General features: G+C 39.6%; 3 protein-coding genes and 1 long non-coding RNA gene across 4 annotated transcripts; 2 read left to right on the top strand and 2 right to left on the bottom strand.

The window, feature by feature from the left end:
- Positions 1-2,868: 2,868 nt before the first annotated feature.
- On the top strand, positions 2,869-8,068 carry ttll9 (tubulin tyrosine ligase-like family, member 9). The gene is made up of 14 exons (XM_008413453.3): positions 2,869-3,026; positions 3,996-4,042; positions 4,126-4,218; positions 4,342-4,453; positions 4,577-4,762; positions 4,901-4,969; positions 5,050-5,140; positions 5,255-5,295; positions 5,399-5,486; positions 5,624-5,682; positions 6,674-6,870; positions 7,120-7,233; positions 7,490-7,614; positions 7,796-8,068. Exons 1-14 carry the CDS (start codon positions 3,012-3,014, stop codon positions 7,864-7,866), a joined length of 1,308 nt encoding a protein of 435 aa, XP_008411675.1. The 5' UTR covers positions 2,869-3,011; the 3' UTR covers positions 7,867-8,068.
- Positions 8,069-8,280: 212 nt separating this feature from the next.
- On the bottom strand, positions 8,281-13,294 carry fam217ba (family with sequence similarity 217 member Ba). The gene is made up of 4 exons (XM_008413454.3): positions 12,801-13,294; positions 12,607-12,703; positions 11,516-11,580; positions 8,281-11,400 (listed from the first exon to the last, which is right to left on the bottom strand). Exons 1-4 carry the CDS (start codon positions 12,917-12,919, stop codon positions 9,963-9,965), a joined length of 1,719 nt encoding a protein of 572 aa, XP_008411676.1. The 5' UTR covers positions 12,920-13,294; the 3' UTR covers positions 8,281-9,962.
- Positions 13,295-13,308: 14 nt separating this feature from the next.
- Positions 13,309-17,861, top strand: ppp1r3da (protein phosphatase 1, regulatory subunit 3Da). The gene is made up of 3 exons (XM_008413456.3): positions 13,309-13,645; positions 14,244-15,571; positions 15,872-17,861. Exons 2-3 carry the CDS (start codon positions 15,498-15,500, stop codon positions 16,824-16,826), a joined length of 1,029 nt encoding a protein of 342 aa, XP_008411678.1. The 5' UTR covers positions 13,309-13,645; positions 14,244-15,497; the 3' UTR covers positions 16,827-17,861.
- Positions 17,862-22,865: 5,004 nt separating this feature from the next.
- On the bottom strand, positions 22,866-24,315 carry LOC145552223 (uncharacterized). Its single transcript, XR_014088185.1, has 3 exons — positions 24,058-24,315; positions 23,454-23,568; positions 22,866-23,359 (listed from the first exon to the last, which is right to left on the bottom strand). It is a non-coding gene; the product is annotated as an uncharacterized LOC145552223 (long non-coding RNA).
- Positions 24,316-24,721: the final 406 nt, after the last annotated feature.

The raw sequence follows: 24,721 nt of genomic DNA, 5'->3' as shown, positions 1-24,721 counted from the left end.
ACATTTTTTCTCGTGTTGCATAAGTACAAGTGGTCAGCCAAAATTATATGCATACCATATAACAGCTGCGACAAGAGACAGATAGCAGTTCCCTGGAGGGAGGGATGCCAAACCTAAAAATTTTCACTTAAAACAAGTCCAGATAATCTGTCTCCATAAAAACTAAATATCGCTCAGAGATTGATCTTTGCGAGGCACCTATGTTTCAACTGACTGTTGTGCCTAAGAACCAAAGTTTTCTGTTGGCAACTGAAGAAGTAATGCGCTCTAAATCTAATAAAAGGCTGAACATGAGAATGGGAAAGCCAGCGCTGCTGTGGTCATAGAAATGGAAACTTGTGGCTAAAGGCAAACTTTGATCTTTAAAGTCACAGACCTATAAAATGGAGGAAACTATTTATTTGAAGATTCTCTGTTCAAAAACAACATGTTTTTTTTGGATGAAAGAAAAGGTCAACCTACATTATTGTGAAAAAAAATATTGTGATAAACAAAAACGTTTAAACTGATTTAAAAAAAACAAAACGTTTTTTCCTACAAGTCAACAAAGATAGAAATCTAGATAGCAAGATAGCTAAGTAGTTAGATAGCTAGCTAGCGAGCTTGAGATAGATAGATAGATAGATAGATAGATAGATAGATAGATAGATAGATAGATAGATAGATAGATAGATAGATAGATAGATAGATAGATAGATAGATAGATAGATAGATAGATAGATAGATAGATAGATAGATAGATAGATAGATAGATAGATAGATAGATAGATAGATAGATAGATAGATAGATTCTCATGTGAAATTGTCTTATGTGTCTGAACAGATTGAAGCCCATGGGCTTTCCAAATGCATTTGCAAAATAATTTTTAGTAATTTTTACTAGAGGCTCCAGTCCAGGATTTTGATGAGACTATATTCCCACCGAACGGGAGATCGACAGGCGGATTGGGGCAGCGTCTACTGTGAAGCGGGCGCTGTACCGGTCCGTCGTGGTGAAGAGAGAGCTGAGCCAAAAAGCGAAGCTCTCGATTTACCGGTCGATCTACGTTCCTACCCTCATCTATGGTCATGAGCTTTGGGTCATGACCGAAAGAACGAGATCACGGATACAAGCGGCCGAAATGGGTTTCCTCCGCAGGGTGGCTGGGCTCTCCCTTAGAGATAGGGTGAGAAGCTTGGTCATCCGGGAGGAACTCAGAGTAGAGCCGCTGCTCCTCCACGTCGAGAGGAGCCAGTTGAGGTAGCTCGGGCATCTGGTAAGGATGCCTTCTGGACGCCTCCCTGGTGAGGTGTTCCGGGCACGTCCCACCGGGAGGAGGCCTCGGGGAAGACCCAGGACACGCTGGAGAGATTACGTCTCTCGGCTGGCCTGGGAACGCCTTGGGATTCCCCCAGAGGAGCTGGAAGAAGTGGCTGGGGAGAGGGAAGTCTGGGCCTCCCTTCTGAAGCTGCTACCCCCGCGACCCGACCCCGGATAAGCGGAAGAAAATGGATGGATGGATATATTCCCACCATTATTTTTGATTTAAAATATTTCATTTTCTTTTACCATATCTTATTTTGCTTTATCTTCAGTGTTGCTAACAATAAAATAAATTCTGAATAATACAATGCACGATAAAAGATATGTTCCCCAAACTCTGATGTTCATAAAATGACACAAAAAAATTATATTGTAATTCTTCCACTCAGTGAGAACATTGTGAAACTAATCTTTGGCACAGATGTTTGCCTTGTGTTGCTTTCCAGTTGAGACACTGCTGTAGCTGACCACCCACATTCTAATTTTACTGAAAGTCATTTTCATTGTGGGCTAACCTGATTTTTTCATTAGTTTTCAATATGGAAGATCATTTATTGATGCTGCATAGCTGAGATTGAGGTTCTAGCCTATTATTGATCTTTCCACAAGAATCTAAGCCAGATATAAGCTATTTTTACATTACCGACTACAATGTGTTAAAAACAATAATCGTCACTGTTTTATGAGCTGGACAGCGCACAGGCTTCAGAGGCAGGATAAACAGTACACCCAAAGCCGCCTTTTTCTGATCTTACAAAGAAAAACAAAATGATCAGCAAAACCAGAATCTGCAAGGTGTGCTAAACAGAGGGAAAACAGAATGTCTTAGTCACAAAATAAATATAGATTTGTTCAAATCCATTGGTCTTAGCAGACTTAGAGAGGGAATATGAAGAAAATGGTGTTTTCTCAATAAGCAGAGCAGGATTTTAATCTTTTGGCATGAACGAAAGATCAAAGTGCAAACCAGGTGACTCGAAACAGGATCGTTTGATTTTTAAAGTTCTTGCTTACTAAACAGCACTTATTATTCAATAGAACCGTTGTCCTACATAAAATAAAATAAAAAAAATGCTAGACTCTGCAATGAACTATTTCAAATCACAAAATATATTGATATATAAATTATTTGACAGGTTTGGCTTGTTTTAAAGGGTATTTGCAAATGTTTCAAAATTTAATGTTGAGAAAAAAACCAAAAAAACTCTATATTACTTATTTGAGGTTTTGGTGCCCCCGTGTGGTTATCAGATGGTAAATAGCACAGAGAGACAAAACTGGAAATCAACTTTCATTTCTAAATATTTATTTATGACATCCATTTCAAGTTAATTTCAATAGGAGATCTAACTGATGATTGTTTTATTCTTTCTTCACATTATATTTTCAGTTGCATTTCGACAGTTCAAAGCTAATCAGTTCGGTAAAGGTAAGTCCGCCCAAATAAATAAATAAATAAATAAATAAATAAATAAATAAATAAATAAATAAATCTATATAATACTTACAAACAAACGTATTTTCTCGAGGACACTACGGCAAGCTCTTTGGGACAATATCCCCACGCTGGTTGGTTTCTCGGTAGTCATGACAACAACTGTTCCAACACTCTTGTGGACGTCCTTTCAGATAATGTAGCTTTCTCCATACAAATACCTCAATAGAGAGTTCCGAAGCCTGCTGCTGCTACTTCGTGGTGAACGGGTCTATGTCGAAGCACAAGGTAAACAAGTAACATGAATACAAAATAACAAATTCGGGCAGAAGGAACACTTTTTCAATTTGTTTTTAGCATCCTACCTAATGTTAGAACACGGTACAGTTCTTCAAATGAAAATATGTAATGCTTAATGTAACTTCACTTGATCTCCAAATCGCTCGGAAAGAAGTGGCACCTAAACATGCACTTTATGTGTGTCTATTTCCGTACATTCTCTATGTTCAGCGAAGTGATATTGAAGTAGCCAGAAATTTTACTCAAGTAAGAGTAACGATACTTAATAAATAATATTAATCAAGTAAAAGTAGGGTGGAACAATAAAAGTCTCTGAAGATTCGACATCAACCTAAATTGTCTAAGAATATTTGAATGTCCTAAGATGAGTATTGTGTTTGACTGTCAATATGATTTTTTTTTTCTTCTAAAATGTATTTAGTTTAGCACCAAAAGTTCCCTTTTTCTTTCATCAGTCCACACAATCCTTTCGCAAGAGTTCTTGTGATAAGAAAACAATTTTGGGGGTTTGGGGAAGCAAACCGGAGACATCTCTTCCTCTGGGTGATTTTAGTCTAAAGCCACCATCACAGAACACTTTTGGCCAGTTTTTCCTTTCTCTCTTTTCTGTTAATTTTATTGCTCTCTTAGCCTTCAATAATTGCCAACTTAATGTGAAGGATGCCAGAGAGCGAGCAATAAATGGATCAGAGTCAAACCGAGAACATGGGGATCCAGAAACGGCTTGGTAAACAAAATAGCAAAGACTGATGAGATGTCAATTATTTTGTTTGTCATTTGTTCTTTATTTCACTTTTTTTAAGATCGAGTCATGACATATTTATTTTTGAGATCAGTTAGCCCAGTTCATGTTGTCAAATATATTTTTTTGTATGGTTAGAAAGCGCTGGTTCTCCTTTACAAAACAAGAAAAGAGCTTTAATTAAATATTAAAGTTTTCTTTCCTTACTTTTGCAGACATCTGGAAACAAAGCCTCAAATGATAGTGGCAAAAGTGAGGAACGGTGGGTGTTTTGTCTAAACTGGCTAATGTGTAGCTGATAAATTAGCTGCTGGAAACTGTGATATTGTTGCTGCTTCTCCTCAGGGAAGGAAGAAGTTGCGTGCGTTATAAATGCGGCTTACCGACCACCATCCAAGATGTCCTGAAACAAAGACCAAACTGGGTTGAAGTCAAAGAGTGAGTTCAGGGATATATTGGGGCGGGGGGGACCTTTGCAGTAAGGCAGGTCATTAGGCAAAAAGACCTTAGCATCTTTCTCTTCATTATTCTTTGTTTTGATTTGTTTTCTCCCATTTCCAGTGATGGAGAGTGGGACTTCAACTGGTGTGATGTGGGTTGGCTTAGGGAGAATTTTGACCACTCATACATGGACGAACACGTCAGAATAAATCACTTTCGTAACCATTACGAGGTGAGATCTCTTCAATTCTGGTGCCTTATGATGATAAACTAAAACATTTTTCTTTTTTCTTATTTTTTTAGCAGAAAGTACAAATCTGTGTTGTTGTTTTTTTTTCTCGTATTTTTAAAACAGCTGTCCCGCAAAAATCTTATGGTCAAAAACCTCAAAAGGTACCAGAAGAATCTGGAAAAGGAAGTTGGCCGCGAGGAAGCCTCTAAATGTGACTTTTTCCCCTGCACCTTTGTCCTGCCCAGCGAGTATCATCTCTTTGTAGAGGAGTTCAATCGAAACCCTGGCAGCATCTGGATCATGAAACCGGTGAGCTAAAACAGACCACAGAAAAGACCCTATGCAAAAAATACAAATAATAAAAAAAAAATTATACTTCTATTCTCAGTTTGGAAGATCCAAGAGACAAGAATGCATTTAACTTTGAAACTGTCTGGTGTTTTTCAGGTAGCAAAATCGCAGGGCAAAGGGATTTTCCTGTTCAGGAAACTGAAAGATATTATAGACTGGAAGAAGGTAACGTTTATTCCTTTTATGAAAAAAAGTTATAGTACTTGCAATTACAAAATTTTACTGATATGTCTTGTATTTCACAGGAAAGCTCTCACTCAGAAGAGCAGAAGGATGCAGCACCTGTGGAAAACTATGTGGCACAGCGATATATAGAGAACCCTTACCTTATTAATGGTAATCAGCTGAAATACTGATATAATATAATATAGTATCAATATAAGACATGGCATTATTATATGTATACATATGTTGTAAATCCTCACTTGACATGTTTTTTTATTATCACAGGGAGAAAATTTGATTTGAGGGTTTACGTCCTGGTCACGTCAGTATGTAGCAAGAAGTCATTCGTTTTTATTTAAGTTGTCAACACTGCTGTTATATCTGCACATTGTATATACCGTATTTTTTGTTTTTGTTTTTGTTTTTCAGTATGTTCCCTTAAAGGCATGGTTATACAGAGACGGTTTCGCTCGCTTCTCAGGAACTCGCTTTTCGCTCAGCACCATCGACGACAAGTGTATCCCTTTCTTTTTTTACCTGCCAGTGTTTGAAGGTATAAAGAATAATCCACAGCACAAGTGTGGCTGAAATAATCCCATATTGTCAGGCTGCTGTCCACTGAGATTTCTGAGTTGTCCTTAGTGTTTATTTCAGACATGCATCTCACTAATGTGTCTGTTCAAAAAACAGCTCCAAACTATAATCATGAAAAGGTATGTATCCAAAATAATAATAATTAGTGCAAAAAGTACTCTTTTTTATTTATTTGTTTATTTTTTTCTTGCATGAATAATGTGGAAGTAGACTAACAATGAAGTATGGCGGTGGCAGCATCATTCTGTGTGAGGATGTTTTGTTTATTAAGTTCAAAGGTGATGGAAAAATAAATTCAGCTTGATAATTCAAAGTCTTGAAAAAAAACTGTTAAATGGTCCAAACTACTTGAAACTGTTGCTATTTTATCCACCCAAACGATGCAATATTGTTAAACTGTGATACATGTAGCATTAGCATAACTAGCGCTACCCTTACTCAGAAAAATTTTTGACACCAATTATTTACAAATCAAACTAGGTAAAACTTTTTAAAAATCAACTGTATAGTTAAAATATTGGGATAACCAGATATCAGTCATATATGAGTGATTCAACCATGCTGCAATCAAGTGAAAACTGCTTGAAAAATAAATCCAGAGGTATTTAGCAATGCATTTTGAGAACTCCTGTCGTAGCTGAGGTGAGCGACCATAGACCTGGAACAAATGGCAGATGCTTCTCATGCAGCACCTGTTGAGTCTCTGAGCCTCCAGTTGGCTCCACAAACTCCACATCTGAATCTAATCAACGACCTACAGCAAGACTTTAAAAGTACTTTTCCCAGATGCTCTTCATCCAACCTGACCGCACATTATTTTCAAGGAAATGTGCTAAGAAACCAATCGTGGCTCCTTAGGATATTGCAAAATGAAAAAAAAAACATAAAAAAATTTAATTTTCAGTTTCCACAATTTTAAATTAAATTGTTGTGATTTATCACATAATCTCAAGTTTGAAGTCCGTAATGTGACAAAATTCAAGGATATAAAAAAAAGAAAGTATTATTACTTTACGAGGCGTTGTACATGTCTGACATTTTGAAAACGTATGTCATGCTATTTGCTGTTGTAGGTACAATATGTCACTGTTTTGTTTTATATGCAAATAGGGATGCAAATGGCAGATGCAACAGCTTCGGAGATACCTGACTGCCAAACATGGTAGGGAGTCGATTGACATCCTCTTCAAACAGATGGATAACATCTTTATTCGAAGTCTGCAGAGTGTCCAAAAGGTCATTATAAATGACAAACATTGCTTTGAGCTCTACGGTTACGACATACTGCTGGACGAGAATCTCAAGCCGTAAGTGCTTTACCAATGTGAGCCTTTGTTTTACAATCCCTCTGTTCTTCTCGCTCTGAAAACAAATTACAGACTGACATGGAACGTGACGTACTTGTCTAAAAAAAAAAACCCCAAAAAACAAATAAATTTGCTATTATAATTTTAAATGTAGCTAAAGCTCCACAGCAGGCCTTATGCCATGCAAAGGTATCATGTTGAGGTTTTCTGTCACTCTAGCTCCGAATGCCACCTTCCATCTCCTCACAGGTGGTTAATTGAGGTGAATGCATCTCCATCTAACTCCCCCAGCAGTCGGGAGGATTACGAGATGAAGTTCAGACTACTGGAGGACACTTTGAATGTTGTTGACATGGAGGGAAGGTAAAAGGCGTCGTTATCACTATTACACTTGGACATGAGCAAACTACATGTGGGGGACTTCCTGTCTTTGTATTAAACGCAGAGTTCAAAAAGAATGGCTTTCACCATCTCTTAAAGCACGTAATATCGAATAATTGTATGGTATGAATGAACATGCTACAGAGGTAAAGATGGACTAGCATGTAATTAGACTTCCAAGATAAAGTCTGTCCAGGGGATGATAGGCACTCTAATGGATTGTTTTCTTTCTCGTTAGGCTGACTGGCAAGGAGAAAAGAGTGGGAGGCTATGATCTCATGTGGAACAATGGGCCTGTCTATAGAGAGGATATCTACCTACAAACATTTGGCAGTTCATGTTTCACTGCCAACACATACTTGGGTAACTTAGCAGCAAAGTTAATGCAATCTTAATAAGGAAGAAAAAAAAGATGACTCATTTTTTTTGGTTTTGAAAGTGATCCGCTAATCTATTATTACCATTTTGTTTATAGGGGTGTGATTTACGGTCTGAATCGCTCTATTAATAATGACCCTCTGGTTTTGCCCGTTCTTCATTGCAGGGTGTCTGAATGACAGAGAGAAGCAGCTTCGCCATCTTTTTAAACCATTCCCATTTCAGAAGAGGACCTAATTGTGTCCGGAATCTCCAACATGGCTTCACTTTTCTTTTTTTTTGTGTGTGGTAAAAGACGCCAACCCAGTTTCCCCCAATGTTTTCTGCATGTAAAAACAACATTTCAACCAATTTTGGACGTGCAACAAGCAGGTTGATTTAACGAGACGGGAACAGACCGTCATGTCTTGTTTATACAAATAAAATCCGAAATGCGTCATGTGCATTTGTGTTCAATCCCCCTTTACTCTGATGCCCTAAATAAATTCCAGAGCAACTCATTTTCTTAAGAATCTACCTGTGTCGAAATATAAATACAGCTACAACAGAATGGTTTAATCCACATGTGTTATAGAAACCCAGTCCAACCCCAACTTTTGCAATTCCCTGTATGCTGGTCTGTGCCAACTTGACAAATAACCGCATGACAAGTTTTCTTGCGTCCAAAACATTTATTTCTATGCCTTACAAATACTCGTGTCCAACACTGAAAAAAATACCACAATCTTTCAACGTAGTGTATAGTGTACACATGAACAATATTTGTCTGTCCCGGCCCCTTCACTATGGCTTTGACATTTTACATAAATATATACTTAGTGAGTGCAGTCATAGTACGTCACATCTACATTAATTTTAGTGCTCTGAACATTTAAATCAAACTATAAAACAGACAAAGCGCTGCAATATTAACATTGCTCTACAGACATTAAGTATGTAGTGGAATGTGGAGGTGATTTGTCCACCATCACCCAGTTTACAGCCCAGCGGCCATGATATGTCAAAGCTCTGTTCAAATCATTGGGATGACTGCAGAGGCCAGAGAAATTACATTCAGCTCTTCTACAAAACAATTCCTTTTTCTTTATTCTTTTTTAAGATTAGTCACAATGTAAACATGTAGATGACAAAAAAATAAATAAGTCGACCACAACGACGTCTCATAAATATAGCTATGGTATAGAAATTCTGGAAAAATACGCATTTACATTCGTAGCAAACAATCCACCGCCTTCAGTGACGAGACGAACTCAGCGCTATGCAAAATACATCAAGTTAATTTAAACTACAATTCAAGCTTTTCGACAGTGCAAAGCCCTTGTAACAAAAAAAAAACAAAAAACGAAGAGAGTGGTGAAAAAAACAGTACATCTCAAAAAAGTCACAAGATGATCCAGTGCGTATCTTTTTGCTGAAGAGACGCTTAAACGTTTCAAACACGAGTCACAAAAGAATTATAATTTTAAAAAAACAATGACATTAAACAAAAATACATTCAAACATCAAAAGCTGCTTGAGTATTTTAAGAAATGCTATGACTTGTATTAAATATCGTTATGCATTATGGATGCTCGTATCTGTTTTCATTTATCCTATCTCTATTTTAACATTAGTAGAGAACGGAGGGATGACAGTGCAGTGCATTAAAATTCAGAGCGGTCTCTATGTTGATACTGAACCAGATGTTTAAGCAGAGCTCAGCTTTACGCTTTTAATTCAAAAATTTTTTTAAACAAATGCCAAAAATACAGAAGCCTCTCAATAAAATTAGAATATCGCTGGAGAGTTTATTTATGTCCGTTTTATACGCGTGAAACTCATGATGATGAGAGATTGTGGCTTACAACTCATGAAAGCTCAAAATTCAGTTTCTCACAGGATCTGAATATTATCTAAGGAAAATATTTCTAAATAGACGCCCATGGATGACACAATCATGGGTAAGCCCACCGACTGGACAATTGTCCAGCAGAAAGTCCACCAGAAGTACCGCCTTCTGGGTAAGACGCAAAAGGAAAATTATGTGGAAGGAAAGAACACCATTTGAAAATGTATGTAATCTGTCATTAATCTTTATAAAATAAGTTTTCTTTCTAAATTTGTGAAATAAATAATTTGAGGATATTAAAATTCATTATTACACACCTACTATTATTTACTAGTTGATGAATGACAGACCATGTCTACGGTTTAAAGGCTGTGTGCATCCTGCTTTATAAGGGTTAGAGCATGTTAGTTTTACACAGATTTTACACAAAGCAAGCATAGGTTTAGGATTTTTTTTTTTACCAAGTAACCTCTAACTAAAGCAATATACTTCAGGCCTATAGGGGTTACTTAGCAACAAAGTGCACATTTTTTGTTTTGCCATTTTGTTTAGGAATGCTGTGGCTGCTAGGTGGAGCTTTGGATAGACTCGCTGGGTCTTTAGCAGCTCTTTTCGTGGCAGTTTTAGAGGCCTGACTTCCCGCCTCGGCCCTCTGACAGTCCCTCTCGTCTCTCTTGGAAGCGATGAGCTCTCTCTTGCTTCCGGGATGTCCCCGTTTCTCGGCGGCCGAGCCTTTGACCCCACTGGGCTCCTTCTTCACATCTGTCTCGGAGTTGGCTCTGACGCGGCTTTTCCTCACCTGCCCTCTGCCCTTTTGGTTAGTGCCGGCTTCCTGGGGTTGTTTCCGGGCGTTGCCCGCAGACTGCATGTGCCTGAGATGACTCCTCCCAGCTGAGGGGCTAACTGGTGTTCGGGCCCCTCCGCCTTGTGCTCCAGGGCTCCTACCTTCAGAGGAGGCGGCTCGGGTCTCGCTGCTGCTCCGCTTTGCCGCCGCTCCTGGGTGCGCCCTGCGCTCAAGCAATGGGCTGAGCCGCGAGTGGCGCTGGTAAGCGTAGGCAGAACAGCTGCCGTTGCAGAGAGGGTAGCGCATATGACAATGCGGACACACTGGAAAGCGGGAGAGCTGTTGCTGGGCTGAGGCAGGCGACGGCGGGTTATTAACAGGTGTGAAAGGGAAGGCTCGCGAGCCGTGCCGCAGCCCTTTGGGGGAGTTGAGTCGGGAAGATGGCGCGGTGTGAGGTCTGGCCGAGTGTGCAGCTGTGGAAGACGGGAAGCTCTGCGGTCTTGTGCGACCCCCGGGGGGGCGGCTGCTCTCTGCTTGCACCGTTTGGATTTGAAGCCACTCCAGCTGCAGCAGCTTCTCCAGGTACTTCTCTAAGGGCCCCACAGGCTTGGGTCGGGGGGCGCCGCGACCCTCTGTGTGAAGAAACACCGCCAGCTGTCTCAGGCTCCAGCAGTTGAAGGGAGGAGGCAGGAAATCAGAGTATGTGTACGCAGGTTTCTCACTCTCCTCTTCGTCCCCTGCCATCCCATGGGGTCCTGGAATATCCGGGAGGAAGTCGTTAGTGTTAATGATCTCCGCCCGCAGGTTGAGGTGGGGCGGGGTGCACGGGGTGCACGGTGAGGGCAAAACGGGGAGCCGCTCAGAGTCTGACAGATCGCTAGCACTGTCAGAGTCGACCTCCTTGTTGTTGTAGTGCTGCTGCAGTGCTTCTGGGGTCGGAGCTGGGGAATGCATTAGCGGGTGGGATGGCGACATCCGTAGCCCTGATATTGGAGAAATAGGCAGAGAGAGCGCTCGACGGTTTTTTCCCATCCCCTGGCGATTCGGGAGGAGCTCGGTGCCGCACGGAGACAGCCGCTGATTCTCTCGTTTCTCCTCTTTCCTGTGTGCAGATGACTGCTTGCGAAGTTGAGGCCTAAACTCAACTTCTGCTTCAGGGCTGAGAAAAGACAGATGGATTTAGAGAGTGGGGGAGAAGTCGTTGGAGGATTTAGGGATTTAATGTATCTGAAGGAAAGCACTTAGAAATAATACACGCCACTTTTAGCTCTTACCTTGAGAGTTTGCTTGCATTTTGAGACGCACCTGACTTCATCCTGCCACTCTTAGACTGAGCACTCTGCAGAAAAGTAATTACAATGCAAAATCATTTTCAGTTTACAATAAAGTAATATGCCAAATTCCAAATAACTCAAGAGTACTGTTCAATCCATTATCAGAAAATTAAAAGAGTACGGTTCAATTCCAAACATACCAAGACAGGGTTGTCCACCTACACTGACACACCAGACAAGGAGAGCACTAATCAAACAAGCAGAAAGATTTACATGGAGGAGAAAAAAGAGATCTGCTGCTCAGGTTGGAGAATTTGTAGACAGGTGAACAGTTATGTGTGCACTCTAAAAATAGTAATTGTTGATACAAAACCACAAGAAGTTGTGTACTCAGTTTGCCACAAGCCATGTAGGAGACACATCAAACATGTGGAACAAGCAATTCCCAAACATACAGTCTGAACCACAATTAAATGTTTAAGGTCAAAGGTTGTTCATGTAAATAAATAAAGAATCTGTGGTGGAACTTTCCACTGAACCGGACTGATTTTTAATTATATGACAAGGAAGAGTCACCAGATCTATCAAATCAATCACTAGATGTGCAAAACTGGTAGAATGTGGATAATCTTACTTTCACTTCACATGCAAGTGTGAAGTGGAAGTTCACCCTTATGTTTATAACATAACCCCCACCAAAACCTACATTAAGTTTTCTGATTGTAAAATGAGGAAACGTGAATTGGTTCAAGCAGTGCGGCTACACTATGCACTACTCAGATGTCGTTCATGCTGAAGGGATCCCACCTGTGCCTGGCCTCACACAGGCTTCTTTAATGAGAGCCCTGGTGACCTGACTTAATACAACCAACTCAGCAAAGCCAGTAGGAAACCCTTAGGTGGGTGTCAAACAGGTCAGTTCTAATTGTACAACACATCTAAGCTTACTTTTTACCCAGTGCTGTGCTGAATCAAAGGTGTAACTTTTGGACAGTCTATTCTGGCCCATTACTACTGGGTAGTAGTAACAGTAGTAACCTGTGGTATTAATACCTATTGCATATTAATTAGTCACGGTGCCAGTCACATACCCTCTGTAGGGCTGCTGTGTCCTTATCCTTATCTGGTCCCGGGAGACCATTTTTCATTTGGCTCATTGCTTTCGTGGTCTTGTTACATTTCTTTGAGCTATGAAACAGAAAATAGCATCAGGCATGTCTTTTAAAAAAAAAAAAATACAATCCATAGCATAACGTTCAGTCCCATTAATGTAGAAAATGCCTACCTGGTAAGTGACCCGCTATTTTCGGTATTCTTAACTCGTATCTTCTCCTTGGAAACGACGCGCTTCAGTGTTGTGGAAGCCGTGCGCTCCTGCATGATGGGGCCCATGTTGCACCACATGGGACGCTGCGTCTGGAGTCCAGCACGGATCTTGTCTTGCACGGTAGCTAAAGAAGCCAGCCGACATCTCTAATCAGACAGTCTAGTCTGAGAATACGGCTAAAATCGCCCATTTTCTCCGAGGTGCTGCAATGCATCATGTGAAGACACCAGCCTCTCCTCTTCTGCTGCAGGTTTAACACACGAACTACTGTTTTGGTCGTCGACGCTACGTCGCTGCTCAAACGCAATTCCGCTTTTTTTGTAATTGTAATTAACCTGTGACAAGAAAAGGCATATCTAATTCTACTGTCATCCTTTTCATCATTACGAATGCAACGAAGCAAAAGCAGCGCAGACGCTTTGTTTCCCTGTGAGATGGGTTTGTTTACCTGCTGCTGACTGGCTCGCTGCCTGTGCCTCAGTGAGGCGCCGGAGTGCATCATGGGACTTGAAGTGCAAGCGTCAGTAATCGAGATTTAAACCCACCAAAGGCGCTGTTTAAAAGAGTCCAGGTTTTAAATTATCACTTTAAAACACTGGAGATGCAACAAATCTTATTTTGAGGCCCCATAATAGATGCAGGAAGTGAAAAGCAAGATACACACTTTTGGCAATCAGCTTTGAATTACTCAATCACCCAGGCAACATCAGTGGGCGCGTTTCTTAACAGTCAGCCGGCGAATCACTCGGCTAGAAGAAATAACGGGACGGTTTGGGCGGAGGTTTCTCTAAAGTGAAGGTCAGGTAAGGATCTGTCTGAAGGATCTTGGTTGATAGCATCATTAATAGCTGACAGGATAAATGTGCAGCAGTAACATAAACTAAACTACTAGGTTTCACCTGCTTGTTGATACACACACATCAAATTCTTTATTGATTAATTATTGTGTTATGCAAAAGGAAAAAAGAAATAGAAAAAAACTGCTATGTTTATTACCGTCACGTGGTAGAAGTGGACATTTGCGAGTCATTTGAGAAGAGTATGCCTTCTGACACTATCTGGCAAAGCTCTAGTGACAGATGGAGAAACTTCTGCCATAAATAGGAAACACACCAAATCAGTAGTACGGTGGTGGCGGTAGGAGGTCGTCCTGTAATCTATGGAGTTTAGCCCCTTCGCCATCCATCTCCGTCATTGTGTCCTTGTTGTGTCCTTAAAGACCTGCCTCGTCCACTGGTGGTAGTCAGAGGGCCAAGCAGCACCGGTGCTTCTGTGGCTACAATGTGTCGTGTGAAATGCTTTGGATTCCTCTGGATTTTATAACATGTTATACAAGTATTTGCCAGTTGGGTCTGGTTCCTTGCTGGTTCATGCTTTCTTTTCTGGTGTCTCTCTTCCTAGTGTACATTTCGATATTCAACTGTCTTAGGACCTGGTCTGAAGGAGACATCATGATGGCCTGATCAACCAATGGGAACTGTACATGAAGGAAATTGGATTCTATTTTATTCTACTCTATTCTTCAGAAGAGAGTAACAAGCTACTGGAATTTTGTAAATTAAACTGTCTCCAGAATCTGCAATTTGTTTGAAGTGTGCAATTCAAACAAATTGCACACTTTAAGTGTATGCAATTTGTTTGAATGAGAACACAAAATTTTGCTAACAAAGAGTGCTTTTAAATTTTTTTTATTAGTTAAATTATTTACTTAAGAGATGCAATAACATATATTAATACGTTACTTCCGAGCAAATGACATTCCAAAGTCATGAAAATTTTTAGATTTTTAAGATTTAGGAAATGACCCATGTGCGACGAAAGGGTGCTATGACAAACCTGTAAGGTGCACATATTAATGATCTTTAAGGTACTTGAGGAGAAGCATGTAAGATGTGAATTCCTGCTCATAAAACAATATTTACTGTTCATAAAACAAACAAACAAACAAAAAAACAAGACACTTTCTTTATGTACCAGAAACAAAGGGTTTCTGGCACAATATTGCAGCTAATTTGGTCCCAGATAGTCTTCATCTATTTAAATGAATTGGTGCTCGTTGTTTTTCTGTACAGGCAGGACTTGCTTCCGTTTCTCTGGTGGAGCCCTTAAAAGCAGATGCTTAAAAGCATGTATATCTTTATAACTGAGAGATACATAAACAAAGACATCAGTCTATGCAGTTATATTTGTGCATGCACGTACAAATATAACTGCATGATGTATTCCCACATACATCATCTACATATATATATAAGTTATTCGAAGCTAGAATCATGTTTTGCAGTTCCAATCCAACCCATTTTGAGAGTGCATACTGGAAAAGAGAATCAGTTATAATATAATTGTTATAATATAATTGTTCAATGTCTTTAAAAAAAAATTACCTTGTAAACATTAAAATCAAGAAGTTTATGATTTGTTTGAAATTTTCCCAGGCCACGCCCACCTTGGCACCGTTTTCCATGCCAGCTGACAAATGGTGCGCACCCAATGAGTCTGTGTACTGTACATTTCCTCCTAACTGCGCGCTTGTTAGCCGATCTCCATCGACTTTACGCTGGGTTTGTGCGAACTGTTAGAGTTCATAAGTCTGGGTTCATGCTTGAAATCATTCTCGCAGTCTAAACGACGTAGTTCCGCCACACGTTGCTTTATATGGAGGATCGAGCAAGGACCTACAGTGTTTCTGCAGCCTGCATGCAACACGCTTCGTATCTGTGTATGTTGAGGTGAGCTCAAAGTTTGCTTGTTTGATGCACGTTTGCTTATTTGATGCTAATTAATTAAGGGCATTTTCAGTATGGCTGCAGCTGTTCAGACAGACTGTGCAGTCGGGCACGTACTACCAGCATACACGCCCACTCGAAGTTTCTGGCAGTACAGTTTCATGAAAAGGCTGTGCATTTTCTTTCTTAATAAAGAAAGTTTCATTTCGATCCTAAACACTTTGCTTAGAGCAGATTCATAAACTTAATGTGACATGCTAAGTGATTATGCTTCGAAGCTCATTTTAATGTGTATTTATATAGGTCAGAAGGGCCAGCAGACAACATGGAAAGAGGGTGGTTCCTCGGACATGAGAGGATACTCCCCCCCAAATCTCAACAGCCATTGTCTAGCTGCAGCGGTGGGTCCAGGCCCTTCTTGACTGTAAACGTGAACGAAATGCTTCGAGCTGACAAGCCCAACACCGTCAGGAAGCCTGTCCCAATCCGCCCGCCAAGTCCCAGAGTTACTCGGCCAAAAGGACAAGACTCCCACAGCTTCCTGACCTGCGAGCCTACGCCGAAGCCCATCATCCGACAAAGGTCACGCTCTCTGCCTTCTGAGACCCAGAACAAAAAGAAACAAAGCAGAGGTGTTGGCGTGAGGTTTGTCGACTCTCTTGGGCTGGACCTGGAAGACGTCAGGGTGTTTAAATCAGGCGAAGACCCATTTGTGCCACAACATGTTACCTTCCGACTCCTGATGGGTGCCGAGATGACAGATGGAAAGCATCTTGAGATTAACTTGCCATACCTAAAGCCGGTTTTTGCCCAACAGCCCGGTGACCAGCCGGAGTTCCTGCGGCGTCTCCATGAACAGAAAGTGTGTCTGGAGAGGGTCTTGTGCTTCGAACTGGGCATTATCGGCATCACCCAAGTCCTAAATTTAGACTTTGAGAAAGAAGTTGAAGTTCGGTATTCGTTTACGGAGTGGAAAAGTTCTGCGGAAACCAAGGCTTCCTGGGTCTCCACTGTCACCAAAACCTGCGATGGAGTAGGAAGAAGAGGGCAGGAATTTAGTTGTGATACATTTCGTTTCCACCTAACAGTCCCTCCCTCCCTTCGACCAGGAGCGCAGCTGGAGTTTGCTATCCAATACAAAGTTTGTGGGGCTGAATACTGGGACAACAACGATGGAAAGAATTATAAATTAGTCTGCCAAAACTACAAGCTAACAGTGCCTAAAGAATGTGAAGACAGCATGGTGCATTTCATTTAGGATGCAGACTACATGGGGGGAAAAAAATGCAATGTGAGCACTTTAAATCTAGTAGCAATACATATTGAGAATACCTACAGAGGATATGTTGCTTAAGCACTGCTAGCAAAATTATGCTTAGCAACAGAATCTACGAGCACTTTTATAGATGAGAGGAGATCTAGCACTAAGGCATTTGTAGTTTTAAAAATTGCACTAAATAAAGAAATAAATAAATAATATGTATACACGCCACAAAGGGACACTTTAAAAAGGGGAGGTCACCCTGCTTGATATCTGATGGAATAAAGGATTTCATGCAAAATTTGTTGCCCAATATTCTCTCAGTATACATTTTTACTCGGCTACTATTAAATATGATGTCCAGAGCATTTTCCAAATAAAAACAATTTAATAAAAAATGTAGGTGTTTTATTTAGAGATGCAACAGTCATCTTTTTCCTGTTCAATGCAGATTTTCAGTTTTCTATTAAATCTTTTTTTTGTTGTTCTAACCACAAAAAAGTAACTGATGAAAGAGAAAAAAAGTGCTTCAAGTTTTCTGATTGAAGTGTCAAAGCGTTTGTCTGTATATGTTTAATGAAATTCTAATCAGTGCACCAGATTATGACTTGGTGGATAGTAAATGAAACTAAATGCCAATCAGAGATAATCAAAGGAAAATATTGACAGAATGCAATCTCTCGGTGATTGATTGGTCCATCTGTAGTTATAATTAATCCCATCATTTCTGATTTGTAGTAATGAAATGTGCATTACATTTTAATATAATATGCAAAAAAATGAAGGTTAATAAGATCAGTGTTATAAAGGGTTGTTTTTTTTCCAATACTTTCTTTTCATATTTACTGATTAAACATGCTGTCTGTGTTTGCCTTGAAAAATATTATTCAGTCAAAGATGATGGTGCTTCCTAAATGTATCCCCTAAAAACTGACACTCAGTGTAAGAATGAATTCTGCATGAACAACTGGATTGGATATTGGTATTGTGAGTGACACTTTGATAAATACATTAAAAACCTATATAAGGGAATTCTGCTTTGATGTTATTAGATCACAACTAACCATTTTATTCTCATTTTAACCCACAAAATAAGACCATCAGTGATAAGATATCACTTTAAATCTACTTAGTTGGACCTTTTTTCTTAATTAGAAGAATCAACTCTTTAATAATAACAATGATGCAAGTATATGTACTATATTGCTCTAATATAAAAAAATAGTTTGATGCTGTCGGGCTCAGAGTTTGAGTCTTTTCCTTTATCAAACAATTTTTTTTCCCTCTTATTTAGTGGAAATTTTGATGTTGATGAGACTTAATGATAACCTTTTTCAACCTTTAGAGCTCCACTGTTGAAAATGAGAAGCTAACATTCACAAATGACAGTGACATAAAATCCAGTGCAACATCTGGTTTGAGGTGATACTTCTGGAACCTGTTGGAGGAAAAATATCCCAACTTCAGAAGATGAGCTTTAACTTAACAGAGCTCTGTGGTTCCTCCTATCAATCAGTATGAGAGTCGGTGTGAGGAGGCGCCATGTTAGGAAGATGAAATGGAAGCTGAAAGATCTTCAGAACAAACAGGTCATGATTCGGAATTACTGATTATTCCTCTTTCAGGACACAAGATCAATATAACCAGTTTAAAAGCTAAAATTAATGGTTATATGTCAGACATGGGAAAGTGGGGTGCTCTCCATGCCATGATGTTCAGAATTTAGGTCTCGTGGCATCTCAAGGCGTCAACATTGCAGCCAGTGGGCTGAGGGAAATACAGCCTTATTTTGTAGCAATTCAAGAGCTACTCAGCTTTTATCGCTTTGCAAAAACGTTAATCAGCACAGAAGCTCCAAAGCTATATATATTTATTTATTTTTGTCATCGTACCCCCAAGATTTTAAAACTACTTTCACCCCTGCCTGTATGTAAATGAGAACAATCAGAGGCAGATCATTATCAGGTTATTGCTTTTACTGAGGGCAATCTGTGTCATGTGACTAAGCTTTAATAGTAACATGACATGTGATGTAGCTATATAATGTAGATATGAGGATATAGATATTCACATTTACCTCACAGTATTTTTAGACTGTGTATGAATGTTGGTCCCTGTAATAATTTGGTCTTTTTCGTGTCAATTTCTGTAAACCTGAAAATTCATCAGATATAAATGTTCTCTCTCTCTTAGTAAGGGAGCGAGTTCATCATCAGCTCATATAAAGCTGGTAAAAGTTTATTTTATTTGAGATGTTTCACTTTGACAAGTTGTACACAACAAGATTAAAAAGGAACAGGAGCAACATTCAAGTCAGCTCGTCATTGATGACGTGATCCTCAGGAAGCATATTCAAAGCCCGAATCACACGTCACAGATTGACGTCAATGAAGGACTGAACCAGAGTCCTTGAATGTAGGTATTCTACCATCATTTGGTCACTAAACTTCTTTTCGTCTTGCAGAACGAACCAGTTAGACAGGTTCTCAGGAGTTTCTCCTTCCTGTCTTGAAGGTTCAGTGTTCCCACACAAGACGACAAAGAACTGGCGCTCTGCAGGATGGGGGGCGGAGGAGTTGCCCCTCCTGCAGTCGCGCCAGGCCCGGCGACATGGGCTGCCTTTGGCGCCCTGCGGGATGGGGGGCGGAGGAGTTGCCCCTCCTGCGGTCGCCCCGGGCCCGGCGGCATGGGCTGGCATTGGGGGGGCATTGCCCCCCCTCAGAGTCAGCCTTGCCCGCCCTTTTTTTTTTTTTAAACCTCAGAGTGGCCAAAACTTTCTTTTCTTTTTTTCCTATCTCCATTGGTCAGTCATACAAATCAACCAATCATGACAGGCCAACTGAAAATAAAAAGGTGCGATCCCTTACGTCACTTATTCATATATTCATGTTTATCTTCACGAAGAGACCTGCGTTTGTTCGTGCAGCATGGCTATTCGGACTTATTTAAAAACTAAGAATCGGAGGACAAAAGGTAACAAATATGCTTTTTTTTTGTAGGCTTTGTCTTTAAAAACATCCCCAAAAACTTACACCTTCCCGCATGACGCGTAAGGTAGGAAATTGGCGCTTTGCGGGGTGGGGGAGGAGGAGTTGCCAATGCTGCTGCTGTGGCGCTGCACGTCCTTGAGGGCAGACCTGCATGCAGGGGTGAAAGTAATGGGGTACGGTAGGGGACTGCGTACCCCTAAGATTTAGCGGGGTAAGTAGTACCTGCAAAAGATGGGAGAGGCTGTCTGCTATAAAAAAAATATCAATGGTTTCACTGTGCAGCCGTGAGTGCACCCACTAATCACAACTAAATCAGTTAATAAATAACTTTTCCCACTTCATGTTGTTTCTGAACTGTTGGTGCTTTACTAGAGAGCAGCGGTGCAATACGTCGATCGTGGAAGGTTTTGAGTCGATCTCGGCGTTAGGTGACACACTGAACGCCGCCAGGAGGCTGATACCCGCACGTCCTCCTCTGATTGGCTTATCAAAATGTCCGTAACTTTATTAAAAAACAACAACAAAAAAAGTGTTCAAATTAAGGTTCGTTTCGGTTCCATTACCAAAATAACTAGCAGAACAGGAGCTTAAAATTAACTAATCATCCACCGCTGTGTTCATAAGAGCGCTTATTAATAATCGCAAAATAAATACCAAGACTGAATATTATGGATCGGATTGTCTCTGCCGTTGCCATGGCATGAGGTTGCCATGGCAACGGATTGTGCTTAAATGACAGAGACGGAGAATAAAACGGTGCGAGTGGTTTAGAGTTGATCACCTGTTCAGGTTGTTTTGTTTACCTTTGCCTTGGTGCATCACAGCCGCTGTAGTTTCTGAGCGTTCAATAAACGACAAACTTGGACTAATTACCTCGTTCTGTGTGAGTATACATCATTTACAACAAACATCAAACACGGTAAATATGTTTCATTAAGTATTTAACAAACAAATGGCTTCTACCGTGATAATTATGTGAAATTAATTTAATTGTCTAATATAAAAAAATAGTTTGATGCTGTCTGGCTCAGAGTTTGAGTCTTTTCCTTCATCAAACAATTTTTTTCCCTCTTATTTAGTGGAAATGTTGATGAGACTTAATGAAAACCTTTTTCAACCTTTAGAGCTCCACTGTTGAAAATGAGAAGCTAACATTCACAAATGACAGTGGCATAAAATCCAGTGCAACATCTGGTTTGAGGTGATACTTCTGGAACCTGTTGGAGGAAAAATATCCCAACTTCAGAAGATGAGCTTTAACTTAACAGAGCTCTGTGGTTCCTCCTATCAATCAGTATGAGAGTCGGTGTGAGGAGGCGCCATGTTAGGAAGATGAAATGGAAGCTGAAGGATCTTCAGAACAAACAGGTCATGATTCTGAATTACTGATTATTCCTCTTTCTGGACACAAGATCAATATAACCAGTTTAAAAGCTAAAATTAATGGTTATATGCCAGACATGGGAAAGTGGGATGTACTCCATCACTGCAAAAAGTCCCCGTTCAAAAACAAGAAAAAAAAGTACAAAAATAGGGTATAATTTTCTTAAAATAAGAAAAAATATCTGCCAACAGAACAAGAAAATTTATCTTGTCAAGATTTTCTAAAACAAGAAAAAATATCTAACCAAGATAAACCTACAAATATCTTAAAATTAGTGTATTTGTACTTAAAACAAGCCAATTTTACTTATAAGATATTTTTTCTTATTTTAAGAAAATTGTAACACGAGGGAAAGAACCCGGATTGTGACTGAGGACGTGGCTCTAAAGCCAACTGGTAGACCACTGAAATATCAAGTGGCCTAGAGTTTCCCTATTAATAATACCCAGGTAGGTCTGGCTGAGAATGATGAAACAGAAATAGTATACAAAATATATTTTTATTTATACATTCTCTTACAATGTTAAAAGTTGACTTTATTATTCTAATTAAAAACTCAAAGCTCAACCCCAGGACAAGACTAGAAGCAATTGGAATCAAAACAAATACAAACCAAATTAGTAGAACACAAAATAATGTTAGACAAAAGAAAAACAAATCCCACATTTCCCCAACCCAGTCCTAAGGCTGTGCCCATAATCTAATAAAATAAGGAGCTATAAACTATTCTGGTTCTGCACTGTTCGTGCTACAACTCCATCCCTAAAAGATGACCTATTCTTTAAGAGCATCTAACTACAAAACCCATGCACTGGTGGAGCACAATAGCAACAGCAGCAATCTGCAATACCAAAAGAAAAAAATAACGCATCTGCTGACAATAATAGACAGGCAGGGTAGTGACATCAAATCCATGTCCTACCAGTATCAAATGTCCACGATCCGAACACTCTCCAGCAACCCGATGAGCACGGCGCCAGCGCTCATCTGACTGAGAGCCAACTGCAACACAACGGACCCGACAAACACACTCAGATTGGCGTGCACACCCGGTGCCTATATACACTAATGAGCCCGGCAAGGCTGCAACCGGAAGTGAAGGTGGGGAGCGTGGCCCAGATGTGTTCAAGGGCCAAAAACGGGTGGGAATTTACAACCAATGGAAGTAAACTATGTTTTCCAGTAAAACCACCCGGTTACATAAGAAAAATTATCTCAAGAAAATGTTACTTGACACTGAATTTCTTGAAATCAGCGTAAAATTTTCTTATTTTAAGAAAAATGTTTTATGTATTAAGAAAATAAATCTCATATATTCTATTTATATTACTAAAATGGGCTTGTTTTAAGTACAAATACACTAATTTTAAGATATTTGGAAAATCTTGACAAGATAAATTTTCTTGTTCTGTTGGCAGATAATTTTTATTTTAAGAAAATTATACCCTATTTTTGTACTTTTTTTTCTCCTTGTTTTTGAAAGGGGATTTTTTGCAGCGATATACCTAAAACTAGTTTATTTTTGTTGCATAGGATTAAAATATATATTTTGTCATAGCCTTACTCAAGGTTCTTATGCTAAGACAAAAATCCAAAAATTGATCCTGTGAATACTGGAACAAGAGATGTTATTGGCTAGCTGAAATGAAGACATGAGTTCAATTACTTTTAACATCTTTATTACATTTAAGTTTCACATAAACACAATAAAACATGACTACTGGTCAGAATTTAAAGTCTGGATGGGCATCTGATTCTGAAACAATCCTGTAAAATGACAGAACAATGACGATCTGACACATCTGCCGCACTCATAAGATGCCCTAAGAGTCAAGCAAACCAAATTGTCCAAAGCAAAAAAAAATCTTGGGATTAGATGTCAACAATAGGAGCTTCCTCCGCAATGAACTTCTTCCAATAAGCCATAGCCTTTTATATGTGGAAGTCTTGCCTCAGTTACGGACGGCGTTCTCAAGACGTCTGTCAGCAGCACAGAGAGGAGTGGTCCCACACACGGATGCTGAAAGGTGTAGTAGCTGTGATGTCCTCCTTTCAGAAGATCAGGGCAGGCATGGTTCCAATGGCCAGTAGAAAGTTGGTTTCACGATCACCACAGAGCTGAAAAGTGATCTTGTTTGAAGTTGTTGGGTCATCTGCTAATTGGAGCACAGACAGAAAAACAATCACAAAACAAACCACGTTTTAGGGACTAATCAGTGTAATGATGAATCAGTATCATAAATTTCTTACCTCAAGAATGTGAAGGACGCCGTCACTTGCAATTCCCAAAGTTTCTTGTAGATGGTGCAATACGTGATTGGAGACTTGTCTGGCATAGACTTCACCATGGCAACAGTTTGGTTTACTTGAAAAATAAAACAAGTCTTATTTTAGTTCATTTGCTCAATTACAATATTACATGAATTCAAGATGGCAAGAAAGTCATTTTAATTAAATCAAACTAGGACTACTTAAATTCACCAATTAAAAATAGTGTTTAAAATATCCTGGTAACAGTGTGGAATATCTAACCTAGGCTGTTAGACTCATTGCATTTAAGTTTTTAATTACAGCACATCAAACACCCTCAGTTAGTGAAATACTAGGCGGAATTGCCCTTTAACCATTTCCCGAATCAGAAGCTATATGAGAAGCCACCTTAGCTATGTTAAAAAACGGAAGCTACCAAGAACTCGTGTCGATATTATTTTTAAGCCACATCTATTGTGGTTAATGACTGTTCAAAGCTCATATTCACAAGAGCGGCTCTTTAACCGCGGATGAAAATTGGTATATCACGACATGCTAGCTAGCTTCAGTTAGCTTATCTTAGAAAGACAGACTTTAAACTTACCTCTGAGTACAGCAGCTGTAGGGTCTATACACGTAAAAAAGTCCTCCATCTTCATTCATGTCCAACCGAGATTAGAGAATTTGCCAAAAGAAAATCTTATAAAAGTACAGTAGATAAAAGCTTAGTTAGGCTGTTACAACTGAATTAACCGTTAATCAGGGCAGTTAAATGATCTCTCGCGTTGCCATTAGTGATGTGCGGATTGATACTGAAATATCGATTCTTCCGATACCAGAACTTAATTCTTTAAAATCTATTGTTAGATCCAAGGATCAATACTTTCAACACTTTAGTAATTTGAGATAATGTAGATTAACAAGAGCACGTTAGAAAGTAACTAAATTATTGAGATCTTGCCTAAATAAAACGTTGTTAATGGGAACTACTTTTTCTTCCGCCTGGTAAGTATGTAATGTGTAAGGACGTAATGCCCATGCGCAGCGTGCTGCTGACGCTCACTCACTCAGAAATGAACATGTTGACAGATTATTATAAAAGTGACATGGAGCTATTTCAGCTGTCATTTTATATTAGTTTTAATAATTAAACAAGGATGTATTTAGTAGGGTTATTACTTTACTAATTTTCTCTTTTTTAGTTTGCAACTCCATTTTCACATGTTTTGTATATTTCTGTTGAATTAAAATAGTTTATAGTAAACGAG

The sequence above is a fragment of the Poecilia reticulata genome, chromosome 7 (genome assembly GCF_904066995.2).
Source record: "Poecilia reticulata chromosome 7, P_reticulata-male-v2, whole genome shotgun sequence".
Lineage (NCBI taxonomy): Eukaryota > Metazoa > Chordata > Actinopteri > Cyprinodontiformes > Poeciliidae > Poecilia > Poecilia reticulata.
The sequence above is the reverse complement of the archived record's forward strand: the minus strand, read 5'-3'. Positions and strand labels throughout refer to the sequence as shown.

What these genes read in the sequence shown, in the direction of transcription:
- ttll9 (XM_008413453.3), top strand. An exon ending in ACTTTCGTAACCATTACGAG is followed by an intron (nt 4,454 to 4,576) that starts GTGAGATCTCTT and finishes TTTTTAAAACAG; the next exon opens with CTGTCCCGCAAAAATCTTAT. An exon ending in ATATTATAGACTGGAAGAAG is followed by an intron (nt 4,970 to 5,049) that starts GTAACGTTTATT and finishes TGTATTTCACAG; the next exon opens with GAAAGCTCTCACTCAGAAGA.
- fam217ba (XM_008413454.3), bottom strand. Translation starts at nt 12,919, where the DNA reads ATGTGGTGCAACATGGGCCCCATCATGCAGGAGCGCACGGCTTCCACA. An exon ending in AATAGCGGGTCACTTACCAG is followed by an intron (nt 12,704 to 12,800) that starts GTAGGCATTTTC and finishes TCTGTTTCATAG; the next exon opens with CTCAAAGAAATGTAACAAGA. An exon ending in AATGCAAGCAAACTCTCAAG is followed by an intron (nt 11,401 to 11,515) that starts GTAAGAGCTAAA and finishes GTCTTTTCTCAG; the next exon opens with CCCTGAAGCAGAAGTTGAGT.
- ppp1r3da (XM_008413456.3), top strand. Translation starts at nt 15,498, where the DNA reads ATGGAGGATCGAGCAAGGACCTACAGTGTTTCTGCAGCCTGCATGCAA. An exon ending in TCGTATCTGTGTATGTTGAG is followed by an intron (nt 15,572 to 15,871) that starts GTGAGCTCAAAG and finishes GTATTTATATAG; the next exon opens with GTCAGAAGGGCCAGCAGACA.